Raw genomic sequence first — 27,026 nt, 5'->3', positions numbered from 1 at the left:
CACTGGAAATGGGAAGAACGTCAGCGGCACACAACACCCCTGGAGAGAGCCTGAACGATACATGGGGGCAGACACAGCTCCCTGAGCTCCGTGGCCAGGGGAAGCTCCACCGCACTGCCCAGCAGGGAGCAGGAGTCCCACAGCCAGTCAACTCTAGAGTCACTGTTGCTTCTAGCTCTGAGGGATGGTGGCAGATTTCCAGGCCTGTCTCCTAACTGCCCTGCTTTGGTCCCCACGCAGCACAGGACCCAGGATCCAAGCAGCATCCCCAGGGCCTTGGTCTCAGCACCTCCCCCTCAGCTAACTTCCAGGAGGTCCAAGTTCCCCGTGGAGGGAGGGAGAGACCCGCCCTGGCACTGCCTCTTAACTCACCAGGTGACCTTGATGAGGTCACCGCCCTCAGCAGGCCTACTTCCTATTGGGCCAGAGGGGGCTGTCCTACATAGATGGGAAGAGAACTGAGTGACTCCAAAGCTTCAGGCTCCCGCCTCTCACCTGTAGGTACTTCCCTTGTCTGATCGCCAGAGTCAGGCTCACTTTGTGCATCCCAGCTTACTCCAGCCGTCCTGTCACCCATGCTGGGTGTGGGGGGGTCAGGAGCCTCTGCCAGGCCTCCGACCGATAAAACGGTTTCTTTTCCCCACAGCCTAGGCTGTTCCTTAAAAGCACGGTGGCAAGGCTGGCATTAGGGGAGAGATACACCTTTAAGACCTGCCAGTGGACAGTATTTTCTGCGAGACGGATGTCAAAGGCAGCAACCCTTCAGGGTAGGGAGACGCGTCCCAGTGCGAGTACACACATGTCGCAGGCATACATGTCAAGGCCTCTATCTGACTCAAAAAGACCAGTCTCTTATTTAAGCTCCCTGGCCTGGCTGGAAATTACAGTTTAAGAGAGCAGTCACGTAGAGGAATAAAAAATTCCATTTAGACATGCCGCTCCCGACCTGAGGCCTATGAGCAAAGTTTCCGGTGGCCTCCGCACCCCTCCCCGTTCCGGGAAGCCGGGCGGGTCACCCAGTCCCCAGACTGAGGAGCAGCCGCAACAGCTGGCAGAACAGGGCTAAGAGCCTCTCCGGGCACCTGGGGCCCTCCGCGAGGACCCCCGACTCTGGGATGCCCGGCCTCCAGCCGGCACCCCCGCCTGCTGCGCGCTCAGCTCCCCACCATGCCTGTAATCACTCCTCCGCCCACGGCGCTCAGAGCCTTCCGAAGAGGCCTTGAGGACCGACCCACCGGTCCCCCCCCCCCCACTCCCAGCTCAGGCACCTCCCCGCGTGGCCCGGGGGCCCATCTGACATCCACAGCCCAGCTCAAGGACACTGCAGCAAGCAGCCCCGTCTCGGGGGTCGTCCCCCCAACACACACACAATCCCGGGCAGAATCGAAAAGCGAAGGCTTCCCTCCTCCCCTCCGCCCTGCCGTCCGAGCGGTGCCGGCCTGGAGGAGGCTGGGCGCGGGAGGATGGAGGCGGCGGCGGCGAGCGGATGCCGGAATGCAACGCTGCGGGCAGAGCGTCGGGCGGCGGCGCGGGCGGGGGCGCACCTTTTTGACTTGGTCATCCTTCAGCTCGGTGAAGTAATAGGCCAGGAGCTGCGCGGCGATCATGCTGACGGTCTCGGACGCGAGGCGGCGGGCGTGGGGCCGGCGTCGGAGCTCCGCAGCCCGGGCGAGCCGTGGTCCTCGGGCGGCTGCTCGGCGGCTCCTCCTCCTCCTCCTCCAGCCGCGGCTCCACCCCCAAGGCCCGGGAGGCGGTGGCTCGCGCGCGCCCCGGCTCCGCGCTCGCGTCCCCGGCCGGGTGACAGCCGCCAGCCGGCCCACCTCCTCGGCGCCCATTGGCTGCCGCCCGTCTCTGCAGCGCGGGGCGGCGGCGTCCGGGCCCGGGCGGGGGGGCGCGGCGGCCGCTCCCTCCCGCGCCGGAAAGGGGGCGGCGGCGGCGGCGGGGCCGCGGAATCCCCCGCGGTCCGGCATCTGCCGGCACGTCCCCCACGTAGGGAGCCGGCGGGAGGGCAGGAGGCTGGCTCGGGCGCGCAGGGTCGCGCTTGGCGGCGCCCGGCCGGACGGGCGCGCGCGGGGCGCGGGAGCAGGCGCCGCCCGACTCGGACGGGACGAGCTGTCCCCGAGGGGTGCCCGCGGCCGGCCGGGGCGGACCCCTTCCCGGGGAAATGAGGGCTCGCCCCCGGAGGCTCCGCGGATGGGGAGACGCCGGAGGCGCGCGCAGAAGTGGGTGTGCGGAGCGAGCTGGGCCTGGGCCGGCTGAAGCGAGCGCCCGAGGCCGCGCGGTCCTCGCCGCCGACCCCCGCTCCGGCCGGCGCCTGCGGCTCCGCGGGGCAGAGCGCCGAGCCCCAGCTGCGTCCTCCCGGCGGTGCATCACCCCGAGCGCGGCTCGTCCGGCCTAATCTCCGGCAGACGGATTTGTGTTGCTAAATCGAGAGCGACGCCCCACAGCGCCCGCCCCGGAGTCCCTGGAGCCCGCGGCTCTGCGGAGGGCTCACGCCCCGGCCTGGTCGCAGCACCACCACCCCACCCCCGGCTTCCTCTTCCCCTCGCGCCCCGAGGCTCGCGGCCATCCGGCCCCTCCGAGGTGCCACCTTTTTCACTTCCCCAACGGAAGTGAGCCGGGCTGGGAGGAATCCTCGGAGAAACGTTCAGCCCTGACGAGGGGGAGGGGAGGTGCGGAATCGGGCGGTTGGGCTGCTGCTGGGACTGTTCTTAGATCGTCGCGTCTGTGTGCGGGAGCTTTACTGCCTCACCACGGGACGTGTAAGGAACTCAAAGTACAGCGAAGAGGTTACTATCCTGATTCAACAGGTCATCCAGCTGAGGCTCCCAGAGGCCGCGTCTCTGGCCGAACTTCATACAACCAGGAAGCTGTAGATCCAGGATTAGGTCCGTGCGTTCTCAAAGCCAGTGCTCACCCCTGCAGTTGGCTGTCCTTCCTTTGTATGCAGCCTCTCTGCCTCAACAGGCTGGGCTCTCGGGACCAAGGCTGCACCACGTGGGGCCCTGAGAGATGGTCACAGTCCAACTCCCCCCAACACGACCACCACCTCTACCCTATCCCTGGATCCGGGGGAGCCCTGACCAGGCCTCCGTAAAGGTATAGTGGTCCCGGCGGAGAGAAGGCTTAGGTCCAGGACATTCCTTCTCAGGAGCATCAGGGGTCTGACCACTGTGGTCACCAAGCAAAGAGGACCTCAGATGTGACCCTTGAGGCCAGAGCCTTCAGTCCAGAGCTCAGCATCCAGGGCTGGCTTTCTGAGTCACCCTTCTGAGCTTGCCTCCTCATCTGTAACATGGAGATCCTAAAGCCCACCCACCCAATACAAATAAAATACCTGCTTATTATACACGATAAATGGTGGGTATTATAAGATTGGGTAGCAGCAAGGGCTTCTCAATGAGGAATGATTGTGTGTTCCTCCCCGTTCTAGGCCCTGAGGAGATTGCATAGCAATTTTATATTTGTAATTTTGAATTGTTTAACCAAAGAGGCTCCCTGAAATTATTTAAGCCTCCAACCCCACAAAGTTTGGATCTGCCTTGAGGATAGTATCGTCATAAACTAGGAACAGAAGTTCTCTGGCATCCATCGAACACTTACACTGCCTACATGGCCATAAAGCAAAATTGGGAGAAAGAGAACAGTTTGGTGGTTCTCCACTGCCATTTGAGCCCTGCAGTGGTGATGCTGGAAGTTGCTAGAGGATCAAGAACTGTGCCTTGCAAATTACCCTGGCTCCCACATCCAGCCCTCGGTGGTGGAAGGAGCCCCATGCAGTGGTCAGGAGCATTCCGAGTACACATACCCCTCAACCCGGGCCCCCGCCATCACTGCACCCCTGTTCCATCCATGATCTCTTGAATCACTGAGCTGGAACCAGGGAGCCCCTGATCTTCCAGTTTTCCAGGCTACCCTGACATGTTCTTTTTTCAGGCAAGGAAGCTGCCAATACTTTCTCTTCCCTGGCCATGGAGAGAGAAACTGCTTCTCAAGATGACTCCTTCCTCCTCACCCCTTGAATGCACACAGTCCCCAAGGTCCATCAGTATTTCCTGAGAAATATCTCTAGGCCTGCCCCACTGCTTCCCTTCAACCCTGAGGGCTCATGGTCCCATGCCAGAGATATTACAAGAGTCTCCTAGCTGCCCTCCCTGGTTTCTGGCTTTCTACCATCCCAGTCTTTCTGAAGTCCAGGCCACATTATTCCTGCTTTTTTTTTTTTTTTTAAAAAGGCAGCCTAATCACATCATAGCTCTTCCCCAAACCCCTTGATGACCCCCTCCTTCCTGACAGAGCCAACTGAAACACTTCAGCCCGATGTCTGAAGCCTTCTGCGATCTGACTCCACTATTCCCCGATTACCTCTTCCTCCCCCCACTCTCCCCAACCCACCAGGTCCCTTCCAGCAGGGCTCTGTATGTCCTTGCTCGCCCCGACTTCTCCACTCACCACCCCCCAACCAAGTGTCCAGGTCACCCTCTCACCGAGGCCCATCTCTCCCACCTGCCACAGAAAGCCTTTCCTGAGCATGCTACTCACCCCGGTCTCCCAGGCCTCAGCACTTCCACACGGCCAACTCGGACTGTGCTCAGAGTCCATCTAGATCTGGACCAAGACTCTTCTTTACAGACGAGGAACCTGCGACGCAGCAAGTAGGCCATCTTGTCCAGTGTCAGGCTGTGGTGGCGCTCAGGGCTGGGACACGAACCCGGTTCTGATGCCCAGCCAGTGTTCTGTCCATCCTCCCCCACCCCCACCTCACTGCAGCCTGGGCCTCAGATAAGTGCGGCTGAGCCCTAACAGTCAGCCTGATACTGTTGACTGTCTTCTGGGGGGGCTGGCCTTCTCTGCCCCAATCACACACGGGCTCCTGAGACCAGAGCCCGTTCTGCACTGCTGCAGCGTCCCCTCCCGGGCTCAGAGCTGGGCCTGTGTCCCCTGATCACCTCAAGCACTTCTCATCCCGCCTCTTTTTGCTGTCAGGTAGCTCTTAGATCCCAGCTGAGCCTGATGAGGGATCAGAAGGGCAGCTGAGGACGAAGCACAGGGGACACTCCATAATCTCCCTTCTGCACACACTCCCAGGTGGGCTCTGTATGACATTCCTTTAGGAAAACTTCCCACTGTCTGTGTTGATGCTTTGCTAAAGGGAAAAACAGCTTTCACTTGACAATAGCCAGGCCTCCAGTATCCTGAAAGTCTTCTTTAGCATATGAAAGCCCTTTTGGACATCTCCCTTTTCCCTTACTTCCCCTAACTCCCCAATATATAATCAGCGTTCCTCACAACCCCAGTGCATCAGTTTTCTGCCCTCAGGTCCTGTCCCAGTGCTTGAATAAAACCACCTTTTTGCACCAAAGAGGTCTCAAGAATTCTTTCTTGGCCGTCTGCTCCGGACCTTACCAGTATTCCAGAACTACATCAAGCCCCTTGCTGATTACTCTGTGGACCCCAAGAAAGAACAGCAATGACCTTGACCATTGGAAGTCTAGTTCCAGAGGTCTTCCCTCACCCTCCAGGTGCCCAGCCCTCTCACCAAGGTCCCCCGGATTTCCCTGTTCATTGACTGTGCTCCCTCTTGTACCGGCGTTGGGGTGGGGGGTGGGGGTCAGGCCATGCCAGGCTGCCAGCCACAAAACCCACTTGCCGGTAAGAGAAGGTAAGCCACAGCCACGTCAGAATGGGACAACTGCCATTGGACCCAGGGCACTGGGAATGGCACTCCAGAAATCCTCTCCCACGGATCAGAGCTGTACCCCAGCACCTGCGCATGCACTCTTCTACCAGCAGTGTTTGCATAATACTGACAGTTTACAGAGCATTTATTTTCTCGAATATTGCCTCGTGTCTCCTGATAACAGGCTGGTGAGGTTACCAGGGCAAATATCATTATCCCCACTTAATCAGTCAGGGAGGGCTAGAGGTTTGGGGCGTGTGGAAGGTCTCAGAGTCAGAGAAAGGGAAGAAAGAAAAAGCAAGCCCAGCGTGGGCGAGCCACTGCCGCGTGTTAGAACCCTGAGGCCAGGGGGTGCAGGCAAAACATGGTCCGAGAGGAAGCACCTGGAAGGGAGCCTGAACCCACATTTCTATTACTGAGATCTGTGCGTTTCAACCTGGCTATACTGAAGAATCCCCGGGAGAGATTTTACAAATGCTGATGCCCAGGCCTCAGCCCCAGAGGGCAGCAGAACTGGCCTGGAGTGCAGGGCAAACAGTACCTATCGAGGTTCCCAGGTATGTCCGAGGCGCAGCTTGGAAGGCGAATCGCTGCTTTAGATGCTAACTCTCCACGGGCGACAGGCCCCTCTTGGACAAACCTGAAGGCCGGTCCTCCAGGGCCCTCGAGGCTCTGCAGATGCCAAGACCCTGGGATGAAAGTGCACGGTGGGTTTCTCATCAACTTGGCAGCTGGTTTTGCTCCCTGGAGGGGGCTGGGACTCTAAAATCTCATGGCGGGAGGAGGGAAACTGGGGGATGGACATTAAGGAGGGCACGTGATGGAATGAGCCCTGGGGGTTTACATAAGACTGATGTATCACTGACCTCTACCTCTGAAACCAGAATTACATTATATGTTAATTAATTGAATTTAAATTTTTAAAAAATCACGTTCTTGGCCTGCCTCCCATCCTTTTTTATTGCCCACAGTTCCACCCACTGGCAACATCGTCACAGAGTTACAAATTGGCAACCGCCAGGCGCATCTCTTATTCAGCCCGCGGAATATGTTACAAGTATGATGAAACACTGAAAAATGAGATTTCACTTGAAAATCCAGGTTCCCAGCATCTCAGGTCTAGTTACGCTGGGCGCCTAGCATCCCCGGGGCCACGCTCAGCTAGCTCTGAGCAGCCTCTGCCCCCTTCAGACACTGCGGGGTGCTGCAGCTTGCCCCAGGCACCCCCCCCCCACCCCCCCAGGTGCTCCCCCACCCACATCCCCAACCCCCGCACTGAGGCACACTCAGGTCTGGTCCCTGTAGGCCTTTAAGATCCCAATATTTGGAATTAACAGGCACAAGGCCTCAGGTATGAGGACCGGGATTAGGATGAAGCAAGAGAGGCAGTGCCTAGGTGTGCGAGATTTCAGGCTTGCGTTCAAATCCTGCACTGTGCGCCCCTCTCTCGCTTCCCCAAGTCCCACCCCTTTCAGTTATCCTAAAGCCCATCCTCTATTCCACTGCCTCTAAACCTGATAAGCCTCTTAGGCAGAAAGAATGACCTCCTGGAAGAAGGGTTAACCAGATGGCTGAGGTCAGCCCGGCTCCTTATCTCAAGCCTGCTCCCTCCCCAAAGGAAGCCGGTATCTTGTGCGCATAGAGCAATCTCAAAAATCATCCTATTGATTCCTCTGAGTTTCCTGGGATAGTTCTCTCCAATGCCACATTCAGCCACCTCCCTGGGGCCAATGATTCCCTTTAGAATTAGCTCCAAAATATACAAGGAAATGTTCATGCAGGAGAGCCCATGTCAACACCCAGGCAGGATTCCTAGACTGCGGGGTCTCCTAGGTCAGCAAGTTAAACACGCATACAAATAAAAATAGGTGCTGACTTTTTCATTTTGCTAAGAAAAAATAAACTGTAGTCACAATTTCCATCTCCTATCACCATCATTGCCTAAAGGAAAGAGATGTTCTAAGCCAGAGAGAGAGAAAAACAAGGGCTGCTTTTTAAACTAAATTCCTCTGACTTTATAATATATAATAGCTAGTTCTCAGGGAGAACTCACTGGGAACCAAGTATGGGTCTAAATTCTTATATTAACTTCTTGGACCCTCAGAACAACCCAATGCGGGAAATACCAGTTATGTCCCCATTTTATAGATGAGAATACGGAGTTACAGGGAGGTCAGGGAACTTCTCCAAGGTCATACAGCTACTGCAAAGAGCTAGAATGTGTGCCCAGAGAGTCTGACTCGAGACCCACCCTCACCCCCACCCCCTCGGCTCTAACAAGGTGAAATGCTCATTTTACCATACTGTCCTTATTTCTTTCATTCTAAGCAGGCCCAGCGACGTCTCAGTTGCAGATCAGTCCAAAAACCCGTCTTGGGGAGCTTCTCCCGTTGGGTACTGAGTCATGCCTGGTTAGTTTGTAAAGTGAGGAGCCTGGCTGTGCAGAGTCCTCTTATAAAGGAAATTCTCAAACCACACAGTGAGGCAGATTTGCGTGACCCACAGGGGTCTTGTAAGGGAGATGCAGAAGCAGCTGCCTTTCCCAGGGTGGGGGTGGGGGGCATCCGGTTTGGTGGATTCAGCTGAGCTGGCTGAGTGTGCCCTCCTGCCTCGCTGTCTTCTGTGGCTCCATCCCAACGTGCCCTACCCAAGGAATCAAGAGCTCCAGCCCCCACTTCTCACCTGAGCTCCAGACCCGGGTCCCAACTGCTTGTGAACATCAACCTCTAGACCCCACGGACACCTGAAACTCAGGAGGGCTCCCATTGTAGTCATTTCTTCTCAATTCCCCACTTGTCATTTATTCACTCAACAGACATTTGGGAGCCCCCTAATCTGTCTCTACTTCCTGGTCACTAGAAATGGGCTGGTGAGCAGGACGGAGTCCCTGGCCGCATTCTGGTGGGGTGAGACAGGCAGCAAATAAGTCACAAATTAAATACACATGAGGTCAGGCGCTAGGAGGAAAAGTAAAGCAGGAGGTAGGCGACACAGCTACCTGTTACAAGATCCATTTCCCCTTTGTTCTGGCTAACAAATCTCCAATTTTTAGCTGAATCCAGCACCCCCACCCCATTAAAGACTATATTTCTAGCCTTCCCTACGGCTACATGTGGCCATGGGAGCAAGTTCTGGCCAAGGAGATTAAAGGGAGAGCATCTCGGGTTGGCTTCCAGGAGCCTTCCTTAAGACACAGAGATTATACAGCTTTTCAATTCTTTGCATTCTTCCTTCCTGCTGGCTGAAATACAGACGCTAGAGAATGGGCTAGAGAACCAGGAACATCTTGGATATTGAGATAAACTTGGAAATGGCAGCCACACAAACAAAGCAACAAAATAAAATAGAAGGAGTTTATGTCCCTGTCACCAAGGTGCCCCATAACAGCCCCCCACTGACTGCCTCTAGATTTCTAGAACTTCAGAGGAAAATAAAATTTCAGTGTGTTAATTCAACTGCTGTTTTGGAGTTTCCTGTTAATATCAGCTAAATCTGATCCTCACTGATAGCTAGGTTGAACAACAGAGAGTGAGAATATCCTTTCGGATAGCATGAATAGGGGAGGCCTCTCTAAGGATCCGACATTTGAGCAGAATTCAGAATAAAATGGAGAACTCCATGCCTGTGCTTCCTCCTCCCTCTGGAAAAAGTGTCCCAAGTAGAACCATCTTCCCAGCAGCCAAGCTGGAAACCTGAGCATTATCCTTGAGATTTCCCCTCCCAAATGTCCTGCATCTAATCTGCCACCAAACTCTATGGAGTCAACCTGTCTATGTGCATCAGGAACAAAACAAAATCCATCTCGCCTAGAGCTCTCCCGAATCCATCCTCTTCTCCCCATTCCCTCTGCTAGAACAGGCCTATAGTGGGTTGCACGGTGCCCCCTAAAAGATATACTTTAACTCAAAACCTGTGCATGTGACCTTAATTGAAAAAAAAGGGTCTTTGTGTATTGTCTCTAGGGATCTGGAGATAGGATCTAGAGATAGGATCTTCCCAGATGGGTTTAGGTGGACCCTAAACCCAGTGACCTTCCTGATTGGGAGGCGGAAGAGAAGACAGTAGGGGGGAAGGAGAATGGCCCTTGAAGGTGGCTCAGAGATGAGAGAGGGTTCTGCAGCCACAAGCCAGGGGGTGCCTGGAAACACTGAAAGTGAAAGCAGCCAGGAAGGAGCCTCCCCGAGAGCCTGGGGAGGGAGCCCCACCCTGCTGACACCTTGATTCCGGACTTCTGGCCTGCAGAACTATGTGATAATAAATTTCTGTTATTTTAAACCACCAACTTTGTGCCAATTTGCTATTGCAGCCCTACAAAACCAATACAAAGCCCTTAGCAAGATGGACTCTCTCCTAGTCCCAGGCTGCAGAACTGGTCAGTTCAGAATCCCCTGTAGCAAAAACATTTTGACCTCATACCTCAACAATCTATATATTTACTTATAACTATCAATGCCTACTGCTGCACTATTATTTATGTTATAAAACATGCCTAAAACATAGACATGAAAACAGATGAGACAGATGAGAGTGTAAATTGACGCTATTTTGGAATCGTTCAACTATTCCTAATGGAGTTTATCATAGGGGCACCTGGGTGGTTCAGTTGGCCGGGCATCCAACTCTTAGTTTTGGCTCAGGTCATGAGGTCCACATAGGGCTCCACGCTCAGGATGGAGTCTGCTTGGGATTCTCTCTCTCCCTTTCCCTCTGCCCCTCTCCCTGCTCACATGCTCCCTCCTCTCTCTCTCTCTCTCTCAAACAAATAAATATATCTTTTAAAAAATTAATATATACCTAGCCCATGACCCAATGATTCCATTCCTGGGTATTTACCCAAGAGAAATGAAAGCACATGTCCATATAAGGATTTGTACACAGGTGTTCACAGCACTTTATCAGTCATAGCCCAAACTAGAAACAATTCAAATGTCCATGAGCACAGTAGCAGATTTAAAAATTGTACTATATCCATACATACTTCATATGTTTCAACTATAAAAATGGAATGCTTTCCCCCCACCTTTGGTAACAGTTTAACTGAGATATAATTCACATACCATATAATTCACCTATTTAAAGTGTACATTTCCGTGATTTTTAATGATTGTCGAGTTATGACATCATCACCACAATCATTTTGAGTATTTTCATTATCCCGAAAAGAAACATTGTATCTTAGCTGTCACCTCCCAAACTCCCATGCTCCCCAGACATAGGCAACCACAAATCTACTTTCCATCTCTACAGGTGTGCCTGTTCTGGACATTTCATACAAATGGAATCATACAGATTGTGATCTTTGGTGAATGGCTTCTTGCATTTAGCATGTAAATGTACTTCATTTACATTTGTTCACATTGTAGTACATGTCTGAACTTCGGTCCTTTTTTATTTCTGAATAAGTTCCCATTGTGTGGATATACCACACTTTCTTTATCCATTCATCAGTTGATAGATAAAATATTACAGACTGGGTGAGTTAAACAACAGAAATGTGTTTTCTCACAATTCTGGAGGCTAGATGTCCAAGATCAAGGTGTTGGCAGGTTTAGCTTCTTCTAAGGACTCTTTCCTTAGCTTGCAGATGGCCCCCTTCTTCACATGGCCCTCTCCCTGTGTGCAGGCATCCCTGATGTCTCTTTGTGGGTCCACATTTCCTCTTCTTGAACAGATGTCAGTCAGACTGGAACAGGGTGCACTCTAAAGACCTCAATTTAAATAATTAATTAACTCTTTAAAGACCCCCATCTCTAAATGTGATGATATTCTGAGGTGCTGGGGATTCAAACTTCAACACGTGAATTTGGTAGTAGAGGGACACAATTCAGCCCGTAACAGGTATCATAGTAAGAAACAATTGCCAAATCCAAGATCAAAAACATTCATACCTATGTTTTCTTCTAAGAGTTTTATAATTTTAGCTACTATGTATTTCGAATTAATTTTTGTATATGGTTTGAGGTAGGGATTCAACTTCATTCTTTTGCATGTGGATATCCAATTGTCACAACATTGTTTGTTGAAGAGATTATTCTCATCCCACTGAATGAATGATTTCATCCCTGTGAAAACTGAATGATTAGAAATGTAAGAGTTTACCTCTGGACTCTCAATTCTATTCCATTAATCTATAGGTCTATCCTTATGCCAGTACCATGCTGTCTTGAGTATTGTAGATTTATACATTGTAAAAACAGGAAATGCAATTTCCTTGACTTTCTTCTTATTATTCGAGATGTTTCTTCTTATTATTCAAGATATTCTGAGTACCTTTCATCTCCATATGAATTTTAGAATTAATTTGTCCATTTCTGCCAAGATGCCAGCTGGAATTTTGATAGGGATTGTGTTGAATCTGTAGGTCAGCTTGGGGAGTATTGCCATCTTAAGCTTTCCAATCCATGAACATGGGATGTCTTTCCATGTTTTTGTTTTGGTTTTTTTTTTAGCTCTTCTTCAATTTCTTTTGAGAGTATAAGGGTTGGACTTCTTTTAAGTTTATTCCTAAGTGTTTTGTTCTTTCTGGTGCTATTATAAATGAAATTGTTTTCTTAATTTCTTTTTGGGTTGTTCATTGCAAATGTATAGAAGTACAACAGATTTTTCACATATCAACTTTGTATCCTGAAACCTCACTGAATGTGTTTATTCTAATTGTGTGTGTGTGTGTGTGTGTGTGTGTGTGTGTGTATCTTAGGATTGTTTATATATAAGATCACATATGAATGAACTCGGTACATGCAGCAATATGAAAATAGTAAAGCCACGTACAAAAGAGTACACATGTATGATTCCATTTACATGAGGTTCAAGAACAGGAAAATTAACCTATGGTGATAGAAGTCAGAACAATGATTCCTTCAGGACAGGGGATGGGGAAGTAGTGACTGGATAGGGACAGTCACTGGGGGGTGATGGAAATATTATATATCTTTTTTTAAAAGAGATTTTATTTGTTTATTTGACAGAGATCACAAGTAGTCAGAGAGGCAGACAGAGAGAGAGGAAGGGAAGAAGGCTCCCCAGTGAGCAGGGAACCTGATGCGGGGCTCGATCCCAGGACCCTGAGATTATGACCTGAACTGAAGGAGAGGCTTAACTCACTGAGCCACCCTGGTGCCCGGAAATATTTTATAACTTGAACTGGTTCTATAGGTATAGACATGTGTTCAAATTTCTTGACCTGACCCTTAGGATGTATGCTTTTGACTGTTAGTAAATTATACTTCAATAAAAAAAAGGCATATAGATGAGATAAACTGTTTTTAAATGTGGTGGCCTAATGGGACCATTCGCTAATGATCTCAAGGCCCTCTATATACAAAAGGATTACCTTATCATTAGTGATATATGAATAAAGCCAGAATTCAAAAAGGCTTTCTTGTTTTTTTCTCAACTTATTATATGTGATCAGATCTTTTATTTCGTTTAACTCCAAGATGTGGCTGATGAGTAGCTGGTACCAGGGATAGGAAACAAGTCAGTGCTCTCATTTTCTCTTTGTTCATTAGTGGTTTTGTAGTTTTTTGTTTTTTTTTTTTTTTTTTAGCTTCTTATTTTTTAGTAATCTCTACACCCAACATGGGAGTCCAACCCAAGACCTCAAGATCAAAAGTCACTCTCTCTTCCAACAGAACCAACAAGTTGCTCCATTGTTCATTAGCTTTAATCCATAGTTTCTATGCAGAAATCTTCCTAAGCCACTTGCTTATTTTGTGAGGGTCAACTGAGTTAAAGACAGAGAATATGATGTGTAAAACTACTTCAACCAGGAAGTCAGAAGACGGTAATGCCTCATGATATGCTAAAAATGGCCCTGGAAACAAAGGAAGGGACCATGATGTACCCCTTCTCATGAAGAGAGACCCTGAGCACAAAATGAAACAAGTAACCCCAACTGCAAGGCTCACCAAGCAAGGTTACCACTGTCAACTGAGCTTTAAAAAACTGTTTGCAATGGAACTTGTAAAACTTTCTTCCCATTCCAAGGAGTATCATCTTGCATACACATGGCCTCTGGGGAGCTTTCTACACTCATCCCCACTACCTCCTGGCTGGTTCCCTGGAGGCTCAAGGCTCACGCTCCTTGCTGCTGTCAGAACACAATTTAATCACATGACTCTTCAACCTAAAGATCTTTTGGGACCCCTCCATAGAGTTCCTTAACTAGACTTAATATCCAGTGCCAGCCCAACCCAAATTCATCAGCCTCCCCTCCCACTTCCCCACCGTCAACACACTAGGTAGCCTCCCAACTTCTTTCCATCCTTCACAGACTCCGTGTTTGCCCTAACTGCTGTCTCTGCCCTGAATGTCCTTCCTGGCCTGCAGATTCCTTCATCTGCCTCAAGACCTTCTGCCAATCTCACCTCCTCTGTCCAACCTTCCTTCTCTTCCCAAGACAGGATGGATCCCTCCCCCTCGCCTGGCACTTAAAGTACATGTTACTCTATGTTGTAACTTTTTCCCTTTTTGCATGTTGAGCTTTACTTCTCAGCCATAAATCCTCAAATGCTGGAGTCTCTAATTCATTTTAGAAAGAACAAGAATAGGGCTGTTTGACCAGTGGAAAAAGAAGCAGAACAGAGGTGGCTACGAATCAGGACCCATACTTGGAGCTCACCTGGGACTAGATAAGGGAGGCAGATGTAGCAGAAATCAAAAGTTACTGTACTTTTCTCCCAGCAAGCTGGTTCTCTAAAGCCTCCACCTCACCCCCTTCCCATGAAGTAACCCATCTCAGATTCACTCGACTGCAATGTGATAAGCACAGGAAAGCACCCACTTGGGGAATGAGAGGGAAGGTGAGGGCCATCACAGATAGCACAGAAAATTCTGATTTAGAACCACATGGGCTATGCCAATAGGGAAGATCTGAAACTTTTTTGGCCCATGTTCCAGCACAGAGAGGGTGGGTACCAAGTTCCTGGCATGCTGGATTCCACACACTGGAAAAGACAGGAGGGAAGAGACCTTCCATTCCCAGAGCCTCTCCCACAGTCAGGAAGCCATACAGCTCCAAGGCAGGAAGGTCCCTCGTTTAGCTCAGACTCTTGGCATTTTGCTCCCAAGAAAGAATTAAGAGATGAGCCTCGAGGAGCCTCGTAACAAAGCCCCTCCCCCCGTCCCCCCCCCCCCCCCCAATAAAAGATCTGCCCCGTGGGGTGGGCTGGGCCCAGGGAGGAGCAGTTGAGAAGTAAATGTTCTTCCTCCCCTGGGAATCCACCGTAGGGCTGCCTGGCTCCCTGAAAGCAAAGAATCCTCAAAGGGAATTGCCACACACTATCCCTCTTGTCTAGAAAATGTTACAGAAGGATATGGAGAGAACATTTAGGTGTCTTACCTTAGCTTCAGAAAGCGGGGGTTTGATGGGCCTTTCAGATGCGTCGCTCTTAAAGAAAAACAGGATAAAATGAGGCGTGACAAAGGCATCTTAGCAACTTGTATTCACAACATGTTGCCACTCATACCTAATCAATCAGGCTCAGAAGCAAGGGTAACTACAAGTAAGCTCGAAATCGCTAACAACATCCTGACTGGATTAACCATCCTCTGGATGGAATACAGCAGAGCTCAGAAATGTCCTATTCGTGAGTTTAATCACATCAGCATGGATTAGGTGCTTACAATTGCACAGGTACGGTGCTGGGAAGCGGGGTTCAACTATGACAGACAAGAGTGACTCTGCCCACAGGGAGCCCACGTTCCACAAGAGCAGACAGACGTGCCCATCCATAATGAAAGCATGGCGCTGGCTGTGCCGCCAGAGAGGCATGTAGCAGGGTTGGGGGAACACAGGGGTCTGTCCCTGCTAAGCCCCTGGCCACATGATTGTAGGACACGATACTTCCCACAGGAACATGGAGGGAACACGGCCATCAAGCAGCAACCGGCTGGGTGAGTCAGTATCCTTGATGAATGAGCGTCCTGCCCTCTGTATCCCTCTTAGGACTTTCCACACCTCACGGATTTTGGAAGCTGCTCCCAGTCAAAGAGGGACCCATGCAGATCTCTCCATGATGGCGGCTGACAGGATGAGGAGGATGTGGTACCTTGTTTGTGGAAAACAGTCATAACGCTTCTCCTCCTTGTGCCCATGCTCTGTCGTCTCCTCTCACAGTGACTCTGGATTTGGCTGTGTGTCTGGCGTTAGCCAGTAGGACAATAATACCTTCAAATACCTGTGCTAGGGCCTGCCCTCTCTTGCGGCTCTGGGACTCTTGGAACCACCACTCTTGGCACGTGAGGAGGGAGAGCCCCCCGAGAGACAGAGCACCACAGGTAACCCCACTTTCTAGAAGGGCTGCACGGTGGCCCACAGGCGTGTAGCCAGTTCGTATAAGAATCAGGGTAATGCACACATCGTCTCTGAAGGGCAGAGACCATCTTTTCAACCGTCTTGCCCTGCCTCACATAAGGTAGGTGCCCTATAAATGTTTGTTGTTCGTGAACAGAGACAATGCAACCTCTTCGTAGACTGCTATTCAAAGAAGCTCTACAGAAATCATGGTCCTACAGAAGCAAGAAAAGGCATTTTCCATAGACAACCCAAGTGACCAGGGCCATCTCAGCAAGTTTTCACGTAGCCAAAAACCGAACAGTCTGGATTTTACACGGATCCCCCATGAGAGCAAACTTGCTGCTAAAAGGCACTCTCGTGAAGTCTGACAGGAGTCTTTGCCTTTCAGAGAATTAAGAGTAAGGAAACGATGCAAAATACTGCCTGAGCTTGGAACAGCCAAGGTGCCAAGGACAAAGAAACGGAACGGACCATATAATTTGGGGCCCTTCCTTAGATCAACAGAGGGAAATCAATATCCAGAGCACAACCGTTCTAAGCTCGGAACCACTCAAAGTACCAATGTCCCCAGGCAGTTACTGGTGGCGTCCCAATCCTCATCTCCAGCCCTGGGTTTGTCCTGGAGGTAGAAAGAGCACACAGGCTCGGGGTCATAGAGACCTAAGTTTATGTCCTAGATTTGTCACTGATGAACCATGTAAAATTAGACAAGTACCTTAAGCTCTCTACGGCTCAGTTTTCCCATCTGTAAGAGGAGAATGATACCTACTTTGTTGGAACTTTGTGAAAATACAAGACTGTGAAGGGCCAGGTGCAGGGCAGTTGCTCCTTGAATGACAGCAGCTACAGTGAAGATCACCAGCTCGCGGAGACCCAAGGGCAATAATCAGAACTCACCCTGGGGCCCCGTGAGAAGACAAACCCATTTCCAACTCCTGGGTTTTCTGCTTGTGTCTGAGATCCTGGAGCCTGGCTTCCTGTGTCCAGACCCCCCCAGGACCCCAGAGGACCAGCCAGAGACCCAGAGGCCGATGGGGAACTAAGTCCAAGGGCCAGCGCCAGAGCCTGCTGACTGCCACGTGGCGCCGGGGACACTGGCTGCTTTGTGCCACCTCTCCAAAGCTGGCCTGGCCTGCTGGAAGCTCTCAGTGGCATTCTGCCTGAGGCTCACGAGGCTGGGTAGGGGCACAGAAGGGGTGGTGGGGACCGTGAGAGGTGGCAAAGACATCCCAAGCAGACCTCCTGGTTTGGAGGTGTTCCCCCTTTCCTAGAAGAGGCAAAACTATTTTCGCCCTGAGCGTGGAGTAGAGGAGAAGGAAGAGGCCCTGGGGGCCCGTGACCCAAGGGGCTTTCAGATGTACGCGTCAAGTGGGCTCCGGCTCACTGTAGCCCAGGCAGGTGCCTCGGAGTCCCGAGAAGAGACTGAGACGGGAACCCGAGCCTCCACGTAGGTGTGAGAGTGGGGTTGAACTCAGTTCTCTCAGGGGGTGTATCTGGCCTAGAAGGCAGTCTCCTCAGAGATGACAAAGGGGGTGTTTTCAAGCCAGGACTGGGGAAAGGTGCCAGCCCTCCTCACACAGAGGCGAAAGCCACTCCCAGAGCTTGTGTTCCCTCCTCCCCACTCCCACAAGCGGTCTGGGAACAAATTTCCCGCCCACAGACTGACCAGGGAAGTCTTCACAAAGCAGGCAGGCCAGGCCACAGCAGTGACCGACAGGCTTGCTCTGAGAGAACCCTGTCCCCAGGGCACTGCTTCAGTCCCAGCCCTGTGTGTTGTCACTGGGCTAACACCTCATTGTGCCTCCATTTCCCAAACTGGAAGAGGGGGGCCTTGTAGCCCTTGCCCCAGAGGGACTGTCCACTGTACAGACTGACTGAAAATGAACCAGCTACGCAGAAGAACGTCATTTGTCCCATAAACACTTTCCCCGACTTATTTCCATACCCGGGGTTGTGGCGGTGGGGAGTAAAGCTCTCTGCTGGGGGCTGGAGTGGGTTTCTGCTTTTACATGGCCATATACAATCTGGCCGAGGAAGGCTTCTCTTAGAAAAGGTCACACTCCTGTTTTCAACACCCATTCATGACTTTGCAGTATAACAACCTAAGAAGTGATTAACCAAAGGTGACGTTTATGACCCTTTGGGTGCCCCTCGCTCAGGACCAATAGGTCTGATATGACCCAGTAAAAATTAAACTGCACAGAGAGGGACGCCTGGGTGGCTCAGTCGGTTAAGTGGCTGCCTTCTGTTCAGGTCATGATCCCAGGGTCCTGGGATCAAGTCCCACATCAGGCTTCTTGCTCAGCAAGGAGCCTGCTTCTCTCTCTCCCTCTGCGTGCTTGTGGTCTTTTTTTCTCTCTCTGTCAAATAAATAATAAAATCTTAAAAAAAAAAAAAAGAAAAGAAAGATTAAAGTGCACAGAGAGAGCTAGAGGCCGGATGTGAGTGTCTCCTACCCTACCCCATGACACAACTCTGCTGTGCTCTGGGTCTGGGTTTCCCTCCTAGAAAATGGACCGAGAGGAAGACCCAGTGGGAGAGTGCACTGGGCAGGCCTGGTGTGTGTGACCCCATGACCTTAGAGGAAAGCAAGGGGACAACTCACACATCCTCTCTGGCAGGTCTGCCCCATGGTGGGGAGGACCCCTGCTGTGCCCGACTTCCTTCTTCTCTGCTGGTTCTCTCTTCTCTTCTGCTCTCAGCAGTCACTCTCAGCAGTTGGGGCGGGGAGGCCTGGAGAAAAGCAAAGCCCAAAGGAGGAAGAGTGAGGGGCTCATCAACCTCACTCCCCTCCTCAACAGCTGGTAAGCGAAACACCCCAATACTGAGGACGAGGGGCAGAGAAGTGGCCCCTGTGTCCAGAAGGACCCGTAATCCTAAGTAAAGTGTCATAAGGGTTCTGGCAGGGTCTTCTTCTAGAAGACAGTCCCTGGAACCTGGTCCCCATCACCAACAGCCTCCTCTGCTTACAAAGAAGTCCAAAAAAAGGGGCTTACTTTAGGGAAGAAATCCAATAGAAATGGACATTAGCCAAGACAACTTCAAAAAGCCCAAATTTTAAGTCTGATCTTCACCAAAGTGTCACGCTTTCCTCTTAATTTAAACAGGGTCGGGCACAACCCTGGGTAAAAATCACTTCTCTAATCACAAAAGCAAAGCACACTCATCACACACACAAAAAAGTCAGAACATACAGGCAAGTAGTGTAAAAATTAAAATTAAAAATTAAAAAATCAAAATCACCCTCACTCCTTACAGAAATAAGTTCTCTTAACATTTTGGTCTGTAACCTCTCTTCTCTTTTTCTCCAGATAACCACACACCCGTAACAACACAAAAATGGAACCATGATCTTCTACTTTTTTAAAATCTACTTTTTTTCGTATCTGTTAATAAAGATCTTGTCATTTTTTTTTTTAATTTGTTACACTGGGTAGAGATCTTACAGTTCATATTCAGAAAGGCTAACTCAAGAATGATATAATAATAATTCAATAAGCATCAGATATCCTAAGTCAAAATTCATAGCAATCTTTTAAAAAAAGATTTTATTTATTTATTTGACAGAGAGAGAAAGTGAGAGAGGGAACAAAAGCAGGGGGAGTAGGAGAGGAAGAAACAGGCTTCCTGCTGGGCAGGGACCCCAATGACATGGGGCTCGATCCTAAGACCCTAGGATCATGACCTGAGCCGAAGGCAGATGCTCAACAACTGAGCCACCCAGGCACCCCTGAAATCCATAGCAATTTTATTAAGTCTCTACCATATCCTGAGTGGTTTAGAAGTATTATGTGATTTGCCTGCCAATTAGTGTGCTGCAGCGAATCCAAAACCTTCCCTACTATTTAAGGCCTTTTCAGTTTGGAGAGAGTCAGCCAAGAGCCCAGGCTTCTAAACAGTGATGTAATACTGGGCCTCCAGCCCCCAAACCCCAGTGGCTCAGGGCTGGGGAATTCTGCCAGAGCTGGTCTTTTTGGGATTCCTAGTTCCCTTGACATCCCGATCCCTCCCTGGCCCAGCTCAGGGGCATAAACAGAATTTGGGGGGTGTCCTTGTTATTTGTTTACATTAAGAAAATGTGATTTAAAGCTCATACTTCATTCCTTCATCCCAAGCATTTCTGGGGGAGAAAATACACAGAACTAGGCTGTGACATATTCTTCAGGGAACTTGAAAATATCAGTACTTGTCTAATATTCACCCCCTGCCCCCATAAGAGGATAAACTTCCAGGATGCAGGGTCTTTGAGTGTGCCCCAGGACTTGGCACATGGCAAGAGTGAAACACAGTGTTGAGGTCAAGCTGCTTGGTTTGAAGCTTTACGCAGGCATGTAGTAGCTTTGACTCTGCAAACATTACTTAATCTATCTGAACCTCAGTTTGCTCAACTATAAAATGGGGACACTAACAGTAATAATAGAGCCACATGGGAACAGGAGGTCTGTGTATGTAAATAGAGCACTTAGAATCCTGCTTTGTATCTCGCAAATACTCGATATGTATCTATTAACTATAATTATTGTTGATTGATTGGCAACGTTACTGAAATTCACAACAGTGGTGAAAGCAAAGAGGGTCATAAATGGCTTATAATTGAGACATAGAATATCCAGGGGATTGGTTTAAAGAATTCAGTCCATAGGGAGAGCAAAAGACAATTTGTTGGGGTGATACAAGATGATATCAGAACTTTTATTTATGACTTTTAAAAATTTCACCCTCTAACTTTTTTAGGCTATTCTTTGTAACATACACATTATTTTAGTACATTATTAAATGTACATAATTTTCTTAAATTGAGATATAATTCCTATACCAAAATATTCGCCTTTTAGAATACATATAACACGTTTCTTCGTATATTCATAAGGTTGTGCAATTATCACCACTATCTAATCCCAGAACATTTCTATTACCCCAAAAAGGAACCCGTGTCCTCCTCAGCAGTCACTTCCCAGTCTCTCCTTCCCCCAGGCCCCAGCAATAGCTTATCTACTTTCTTTCTCTATGGATTTGCCTATTTTGGACATTTCACTATGCAGGATTATAAATGTATAAATCCGAAAAAAAATTAAGATACATGTATTGGGGAATGCATCTGCAGAAATATTTTACTGATAGAGTAACATGACCAACAGGTTTGGAGAGCCCTGGCTGAGAGTGTGGAACCTTCTGGGTTTTGTCTCCGGCTCCTCTGAGTTTCCTGTACAGACACTGACACACTGACAGGAGCAGGTCCATCGACCTGTGCTATTTAAAACCCAACAGCTAACACAGGCCAAAGCAGAAAGTGATCTAAAGACAATATGCATTTTGCTTTGTAATTTATCATTTAACTTTGTTTTTATAAAAAGATCTTCTCCTGATTATGCTTATGTCAGGCTAACAGTCAAAACAGGAACACAGCCTGGGACCTGGGTTCTAATCCTCGCTCTGCCACTTACTAAAACTTCTCTGAGCCTAATTTTCCTTGTTGTAAAATGAGGGAGGTAAGAGGTGAGAAGTAGTAACCTTTTCCCCTTTTGCATTAGAACTGGGTGTTAGGTTAACCCTCTGGTTCCATTCCCCCAGCTACCCGGTAATGTGTTTTGTTTTGCTTTTGTTTTTTAAGATTTTATTTATTTATTTGACAGAGACAGAGATCACAAGTAGGCAGAGGCAGGCAGAGAGAGAGAGAGGAGGAAGCAGGCTCCCTGCTGAGCAGAGAGCCAGATGCGGGGCTCAATCCCAAGACCCTGAGACCATGACCTGAGCGGAAGGCAGAGGCTTAACCCACTGAGTCACCCAGGCGCCCCTACCTGGTAACCCCAAGACCTGACCTTCACTGCTCACGGGCTTATACTCACCAAATTTGTCCCACATTTTTCCTTAAAGCTCCTCTCTCCAGCTTATCTTTTAATTCAGGCGAAAGACCCTGCAGGCAGATCATCCCCGCGAGAAACTGAAACCACCTCTTACACAGTAATGAACACCCTGACAGAGCTCAGGCCAGTTTGGACTCACACCTGCATGGCTGGGCCAAATATGTGAGGAGTGACATTTCTTTTTCTCTTATGATGTGTTTATTTATTTATTTATTTATTTGGGCTGTTGGTGGGGACAGAGGAGAGGAAGAGAGAATCCTCAATCAGACTCCACACCTGGCGTGGAGCCCCATGTGGGGCTTGATCCCATGACCCTGAGATCATGACCTGAGTCGAAATCAAGAGTCATTTGCTCCACCAACTGAGCCACCTGGATGCCCCTGTTACTAGGTAACATTTCTGATGATAAAGCTGACCCCCTGTTGTTAGATTGCTCCTGGGTTGGAAACATTATGAATACGAGATGGGATGCCACAGCTCTAAGTTTCTCTGAGTGAGATGACTTTTGTTTTGTCCCCTACAGAGACCCTGGAAATTGTCCCTATGGAGTTGTTAGAGGAGAATTTGGCTCCTGCTCGGCAGGAGGCTTTTCCAACCAGGAAAAGTGAGAGCTTCTCCCCAGTGAGAGCTTCTCCCCCCATGGACTGCTGCACAGACGCCCTCAGAAAAGAGACGGTTGGCATTGTCCTGCTCTGGTGGCTGTCTTAGAGCCCTACAGGCAGCCCAGAGCCAAGTGTGGTGGGTGGCTGTCTATGAAATCTGAACGTTTAGATCTGAAGGTCTAGAACACTCCTGATGGGGTTACGGATTAAGTTGTGCAGAGAGCCTGGCATACGGTAAGTATTGAATCAATGGCTAAATGTGCTAAATAAATGTTGATTATTATTATTTTTGGTATTTTGTTTTATCAACATTCACTTACTCATAGTAGGCAAGAAATTATTCTAACTCCAAGAAGCCCAAGTGGGCTATCAGACTGCCAGATACAGGCCCATTGTGAAACAGGAGAAAAAACCTCTCTGTGATTCTGAAAGGCAAAATTATACAAATGTCCATTCCACACAAGTATTTATTGAGCACCAACGGCATGCCAATCTCAGTGCCAGACGAGAAGACGGAAAAGATAGACATGGTCCCTGCCTTGCAGAGCTTAGAAGAGCGTAATGACAGTGCATGTGATGCGGGGGAAGAGTGGGGTAGTTTATTCTGAATTACATATATTTGGGAATCCAAGACTTTTCAGGGTAAGAAACCAGCCTTTGGCCATGGCACAGAATCCTAGGTTGGATGAAGATTAGAGCCTCAGTGCTTACCTTCTTCCCCTGCTCACTGTACATAAGGTAGCTTGTTGCAGCCATTGGCCTGCCTCTCTCTATCCGGGCCCCTGGGTAGTTCTCAACCACAAAGACCTAACCTTGGCCAGTGACTTGCTTTGGCCAACTGGACAATGCATCACAAGAAAAGATTTGACAGATTACTCTCTTGAGTACTTACGTACAAGCTTACCCTCTCTTGTCGCTCTTGGGAACCCTGCTACTGCTGTCATGGAAAGAAGCCCCAGTGAGCCAACTGGATAACAAGAGGCCACACGAGGTAGAAACAACCATCCTAGCCCCAGTGGAGTATCTTAGCTCAGCCATCCCCCAGCCAGCCAGGAGACTAAGATGCGGGAGTAAGCCCAACCCAAACCAGCCACCCCCTGCTCAGCTCTGCCAAACCACTGTGATATTGTTGATTTATAATAAGAAATATAGATTTGGTCTTTGTCCCCATTCATGGCACACTGCTCCTAAAATCTTTGTAATTTCCTAAGTTTTAGAGCAATGGGAGAATCTTATCTTTAAGTAGTTGGTCTTTTGTCTTCAAATAGCTCTTGTTCCTGAAATAGCTCTGGTGATAAAGATGGTAGGCATGTCTAGTTACTCAAAACAAGCCCCTTTCAAGGACCCTGAGTTTGTGCTAATGAGCGTGGGGCTGGTTGCCTGGGAAACCAACCTTGTAATTTAAAGGATGGCAACTTTCTTTAAGGCAGGGGCAGGGGCTGGAGGATATATCAGTCACCGACGGGCAGTGATTTAATCACTCAAGCCTAAGTACCGGAACCTCCATAAAAATGTAAAAGGACAAGGTTCAGAGAGTTTCCAGGTTGGGGAATACGAGGAGGAAGGGGCGGGTGACCCCCCGGCTGTGCACCCTTTCCTACATCCCTTTCTTTATGTGCTTTTTCCATTTGGCTGTTCCTCAGTTACATTCTTTTATGATTATGGAGTAATCCAGCAAGTAAACTGCTTTCCTGAACTCTGAGTTGCTCTAGCAAATTAAGCGAACTGGGGGAGGGGGGACTCTGACTCTACAGCCAATGGGTCAGAAGCACAGGTGACAACCTGGCCTTGGGATTGGCATCAGAAAGGGGCGAGGGAGAAGGCCTGTAGGACTGAAACTAACCTGTGGGCTCTGACACTATCTCTATAACTGGGGTGCAGTGTCTGAAAGCACCTGCTCCACGGGGTTCCAAACAGACCAGGTTTGGCCACTTGCCACAGACAAAATCCCAAGGCAGAGACCAGGTGCTGGCGAAAAAAGAAAGGAATTTATTTCAGCGAGACCGTCACCCAGAAGACAGTAGACTAATGTCTCAAAGACGGTCCCCAACAGGCTGAATACATACAGGTTTATATAAGGAAAACGTGGGACCAAGTTCAGTGGGAACAAACAGGTGGGCAGTGAAGGTTAGGTCGATCACCATCTTAGGGCCAGTCCCACCAGGTCTTGCTGGCTCAGGGCAGCCCCTATTGCTTGAAGGGGTAGTTTTGGCTCCCATCACAGGATGCTCTGCCCACTCAGTCTTTTGCCTGAGTTAAGAGATAAGCTAGGAAGAACTTAATCGATTAGCAAGTACAGAGTGAGGTCAAAATGGAGGTCACTGGAGTCCTCTTTCATCCCCAAGTAGAAGTGAGTTAGATCATAAGCCATTCCTCATTTGGGGTAACCAGAATGGTTCAGTGAGGCTCGAGCAGGACACACACAAGCGGAGGGCTTCTTTGATTGGAACACCCAGCTGAGCACAGCCCAAACGGCTGAAACGGCATCTTGAGCTTGATCTTGGAGGTCACTCGAGTTTTTTTATGGGGTGCTTTGTATGTAGTAGCCAGTAACTGAGCCCCACGGAGCTGGTCTCCACCTCTCAGGAGTAGGCTCCAGCGGAGCTGCCCTGAACTGGAGCCAGGAGCCAGCTCTGGCCCGGGGTCCACCACCTGCTGCCCAGTGGTCTCAGGGACAGTGCTAAACTTTGCCAAGCCTCTGTGTGCCACCAGATGGCAACTGCTCTCCTGTCAGCCTCTTGGCTGTGGTGAGGCTGTGGTGAGGGTCACATACAGCTCTGTGACTCCCTCAAGGGAACCATCAGCATGGCCTGAATGGAAGCTGGAAGAAACCTTGTTGCCCAATAACCATTAATAACCATTAATAATGCTGCAAGGAGAACGAGTTACATTCAGGGAGCACTAACCGCCTCATGCTTCTTACACATCCTCTCATGTGATCCTGTCACTCCATTACAAGCAGGTAGCAAGACCCTCTGTAGGGCTGAAAATGTTGACATGCAGAAAAGGGCTTTGGGTTTCTCAAAATCACCCAGCAGGACCCAGAGGAGACGAGCAGGGTGCAGATCTCACAGATTCCAAAGCCCTCTTTCTCCCCACTCCAGCCTCTCCTCCAGAGTCTGGGCCACATCACCCACCCATCCTCACACCTCAGCCTCCTGAATGCTGGGGTACAAGGGACTGTGTGCTCCCCAGCCCCAGGCCCTGGGCAAGGAGAGCCCGTGGGAACTACGCTGCCCACCAGCACTCAAAGCGGCGTATCAGCAGATCCCACATGCACTCTTGCCTTCCATTCTGATACCCGGGTAACTTCCCAAAGCTGGTTCACACACTGCTGCATCACCAAAGCAACCTTGCCAAGAATAAATGCTACACCTTCCCTATCTGCATTAATTTCTTGAGTTCCCAGGGGTCTGTCGAAAGACAGAGATGATGTTATCGTCTGCTTCCGTGGCTTCCTATTCCACAGTTCCATCCTGCTTCCACAGCCTGCTTCCGTGGCTTCCTACTCCACAGTTCCATTCTGCATACACAGCCTGCTTCGTGCTGGGGGTTGGCATTCCCCTATCACTCCATTACCCTTGGAGCCCTTCACTCTCCTCCCTGGGACTTGCACTTATCTCTCCAGAACTCCCTCCTCAGATTCTAAAGCATCTGTGTAAACCAAGTGTTGCCTTTCCCACAGCAGGCGGCACAGGCAGCATCATAACATGCTTTCAAAGTAGATGCTTCATTTCTTGAATCATTTACCTAAATTTAGGGATCTGGATATGCCAGCATTTTAGTAACAGAAAAATCCGTAACTCATTTGTGTCTCCTGATGGCCAGATTTCTTGCTCGTTTCCAGCTTTGTTTTCTTTTTATCACTTACCCTTGTTCTCAGACACCCTGAACACCCCTCATCGATGGACTTTCCATCTTTCTCTTCAGCAACTCACTCACAGGTTATTCTAACTAGCGTTTTTGAGTGTTTGGTATCTATCAGGCACTGCTACAAATGATTCAAGGCATTAAAGGGCAAGAACCCCTCCTAAGTCACATTATCCTATTTTACAGATGAAGAAACTGAGGCTCAATAAGAGGAAGGGACTTCCTGGCCTCAGACAGCAGGGGAGGAGCAGAGCCAAGCTTTGTCATTGGGCAGGATCCAGCTTCCACGCACCCCGCCTGTACGACGCTCTCCTGCCACGGCGCCCAGCATCCATTCAGATGCAGAGGTTAGTTGAGAAGAGCAAGTGAGTACTCAGGAAAGGGATGCCTTTTACAGTGTATCAAGCTGTGATGAACACAGCGTTTGCTTTAAAAAAAAAAAAAAAATCACACTGTAGATAGCATTAGCCCCAATACTTCGAATCAAAAGACCTAGCTGCAGAATGTTCTGGTCTAGTTACAAATCACTGTGTAAGCTTGGGAAAGTGTTTGTCCCTCCCTGGGCTCATCAATAAAATAAGTAAAATAAGTGGGTTTAAACCCTAGCAGCTACACTTTGAGATCATGAGACTCGAGTATTTATTTACAGAGAAGGACAGGAAGCTGCGTACTACAAAAGGCCCCAGGGCGGGGGAGTCTAGCCCAGGGAG

The 27,026-nt window shown here is 49.6% G+C and overlaps 1 protein-coding gene across 3 annotated transcripts in view; it reads right to left on the bottom strand.

Annotated features, from left to right (window-relative positions):
- The window catches only part of HK1 (hexokinase 1), a 112,652-nt gene that overhangs the window by 60,364 nt on the left and 25,262 nt on the right, over nt 1-27,026 (bottom strand). Inside the window, exons 3-4 of one of the 3 annotated variants that reach the window (XM_082715231.1) lie at nt 18,586-18,713; nt 15,024-15,071 (exon numbers count right to left, since the gene is read on the bottom strand). In XM_082715231.1, the coding sequence (XP_082571357.1) occupies nt 15,024-15,071; nt 18,586-18,612 (75 nt within the window). In that variant the 5' untranslated portion in view covers nt 18,613-18,713. Of the gene's footprint in view, nt 1-1,544; nt 1,820-4,542; nt 4,924-15,023; nt 15,072-18,585; nt 18,714-27,026 lie in introns of those variants that run through there. The other 2 variants (XM_082715232.1, XM_082715229.1) reach the window with 2 other exon arrangements.

This window comes from Mustela nivalis (assembly GCF_964662115.1).
Source record: "Mustela nivalis genome assembly, chromosome: 2".
NCBI lineage: Eukaryota > Metazoa > Chordata > Mammalia > Carnivora > Mustelidae > Mustela > Mustela nivalis.
Note: the sequence above shows the minus strand (reverse complement) of the source record. Positions and strands in the feature narration are given on the sequence as shown.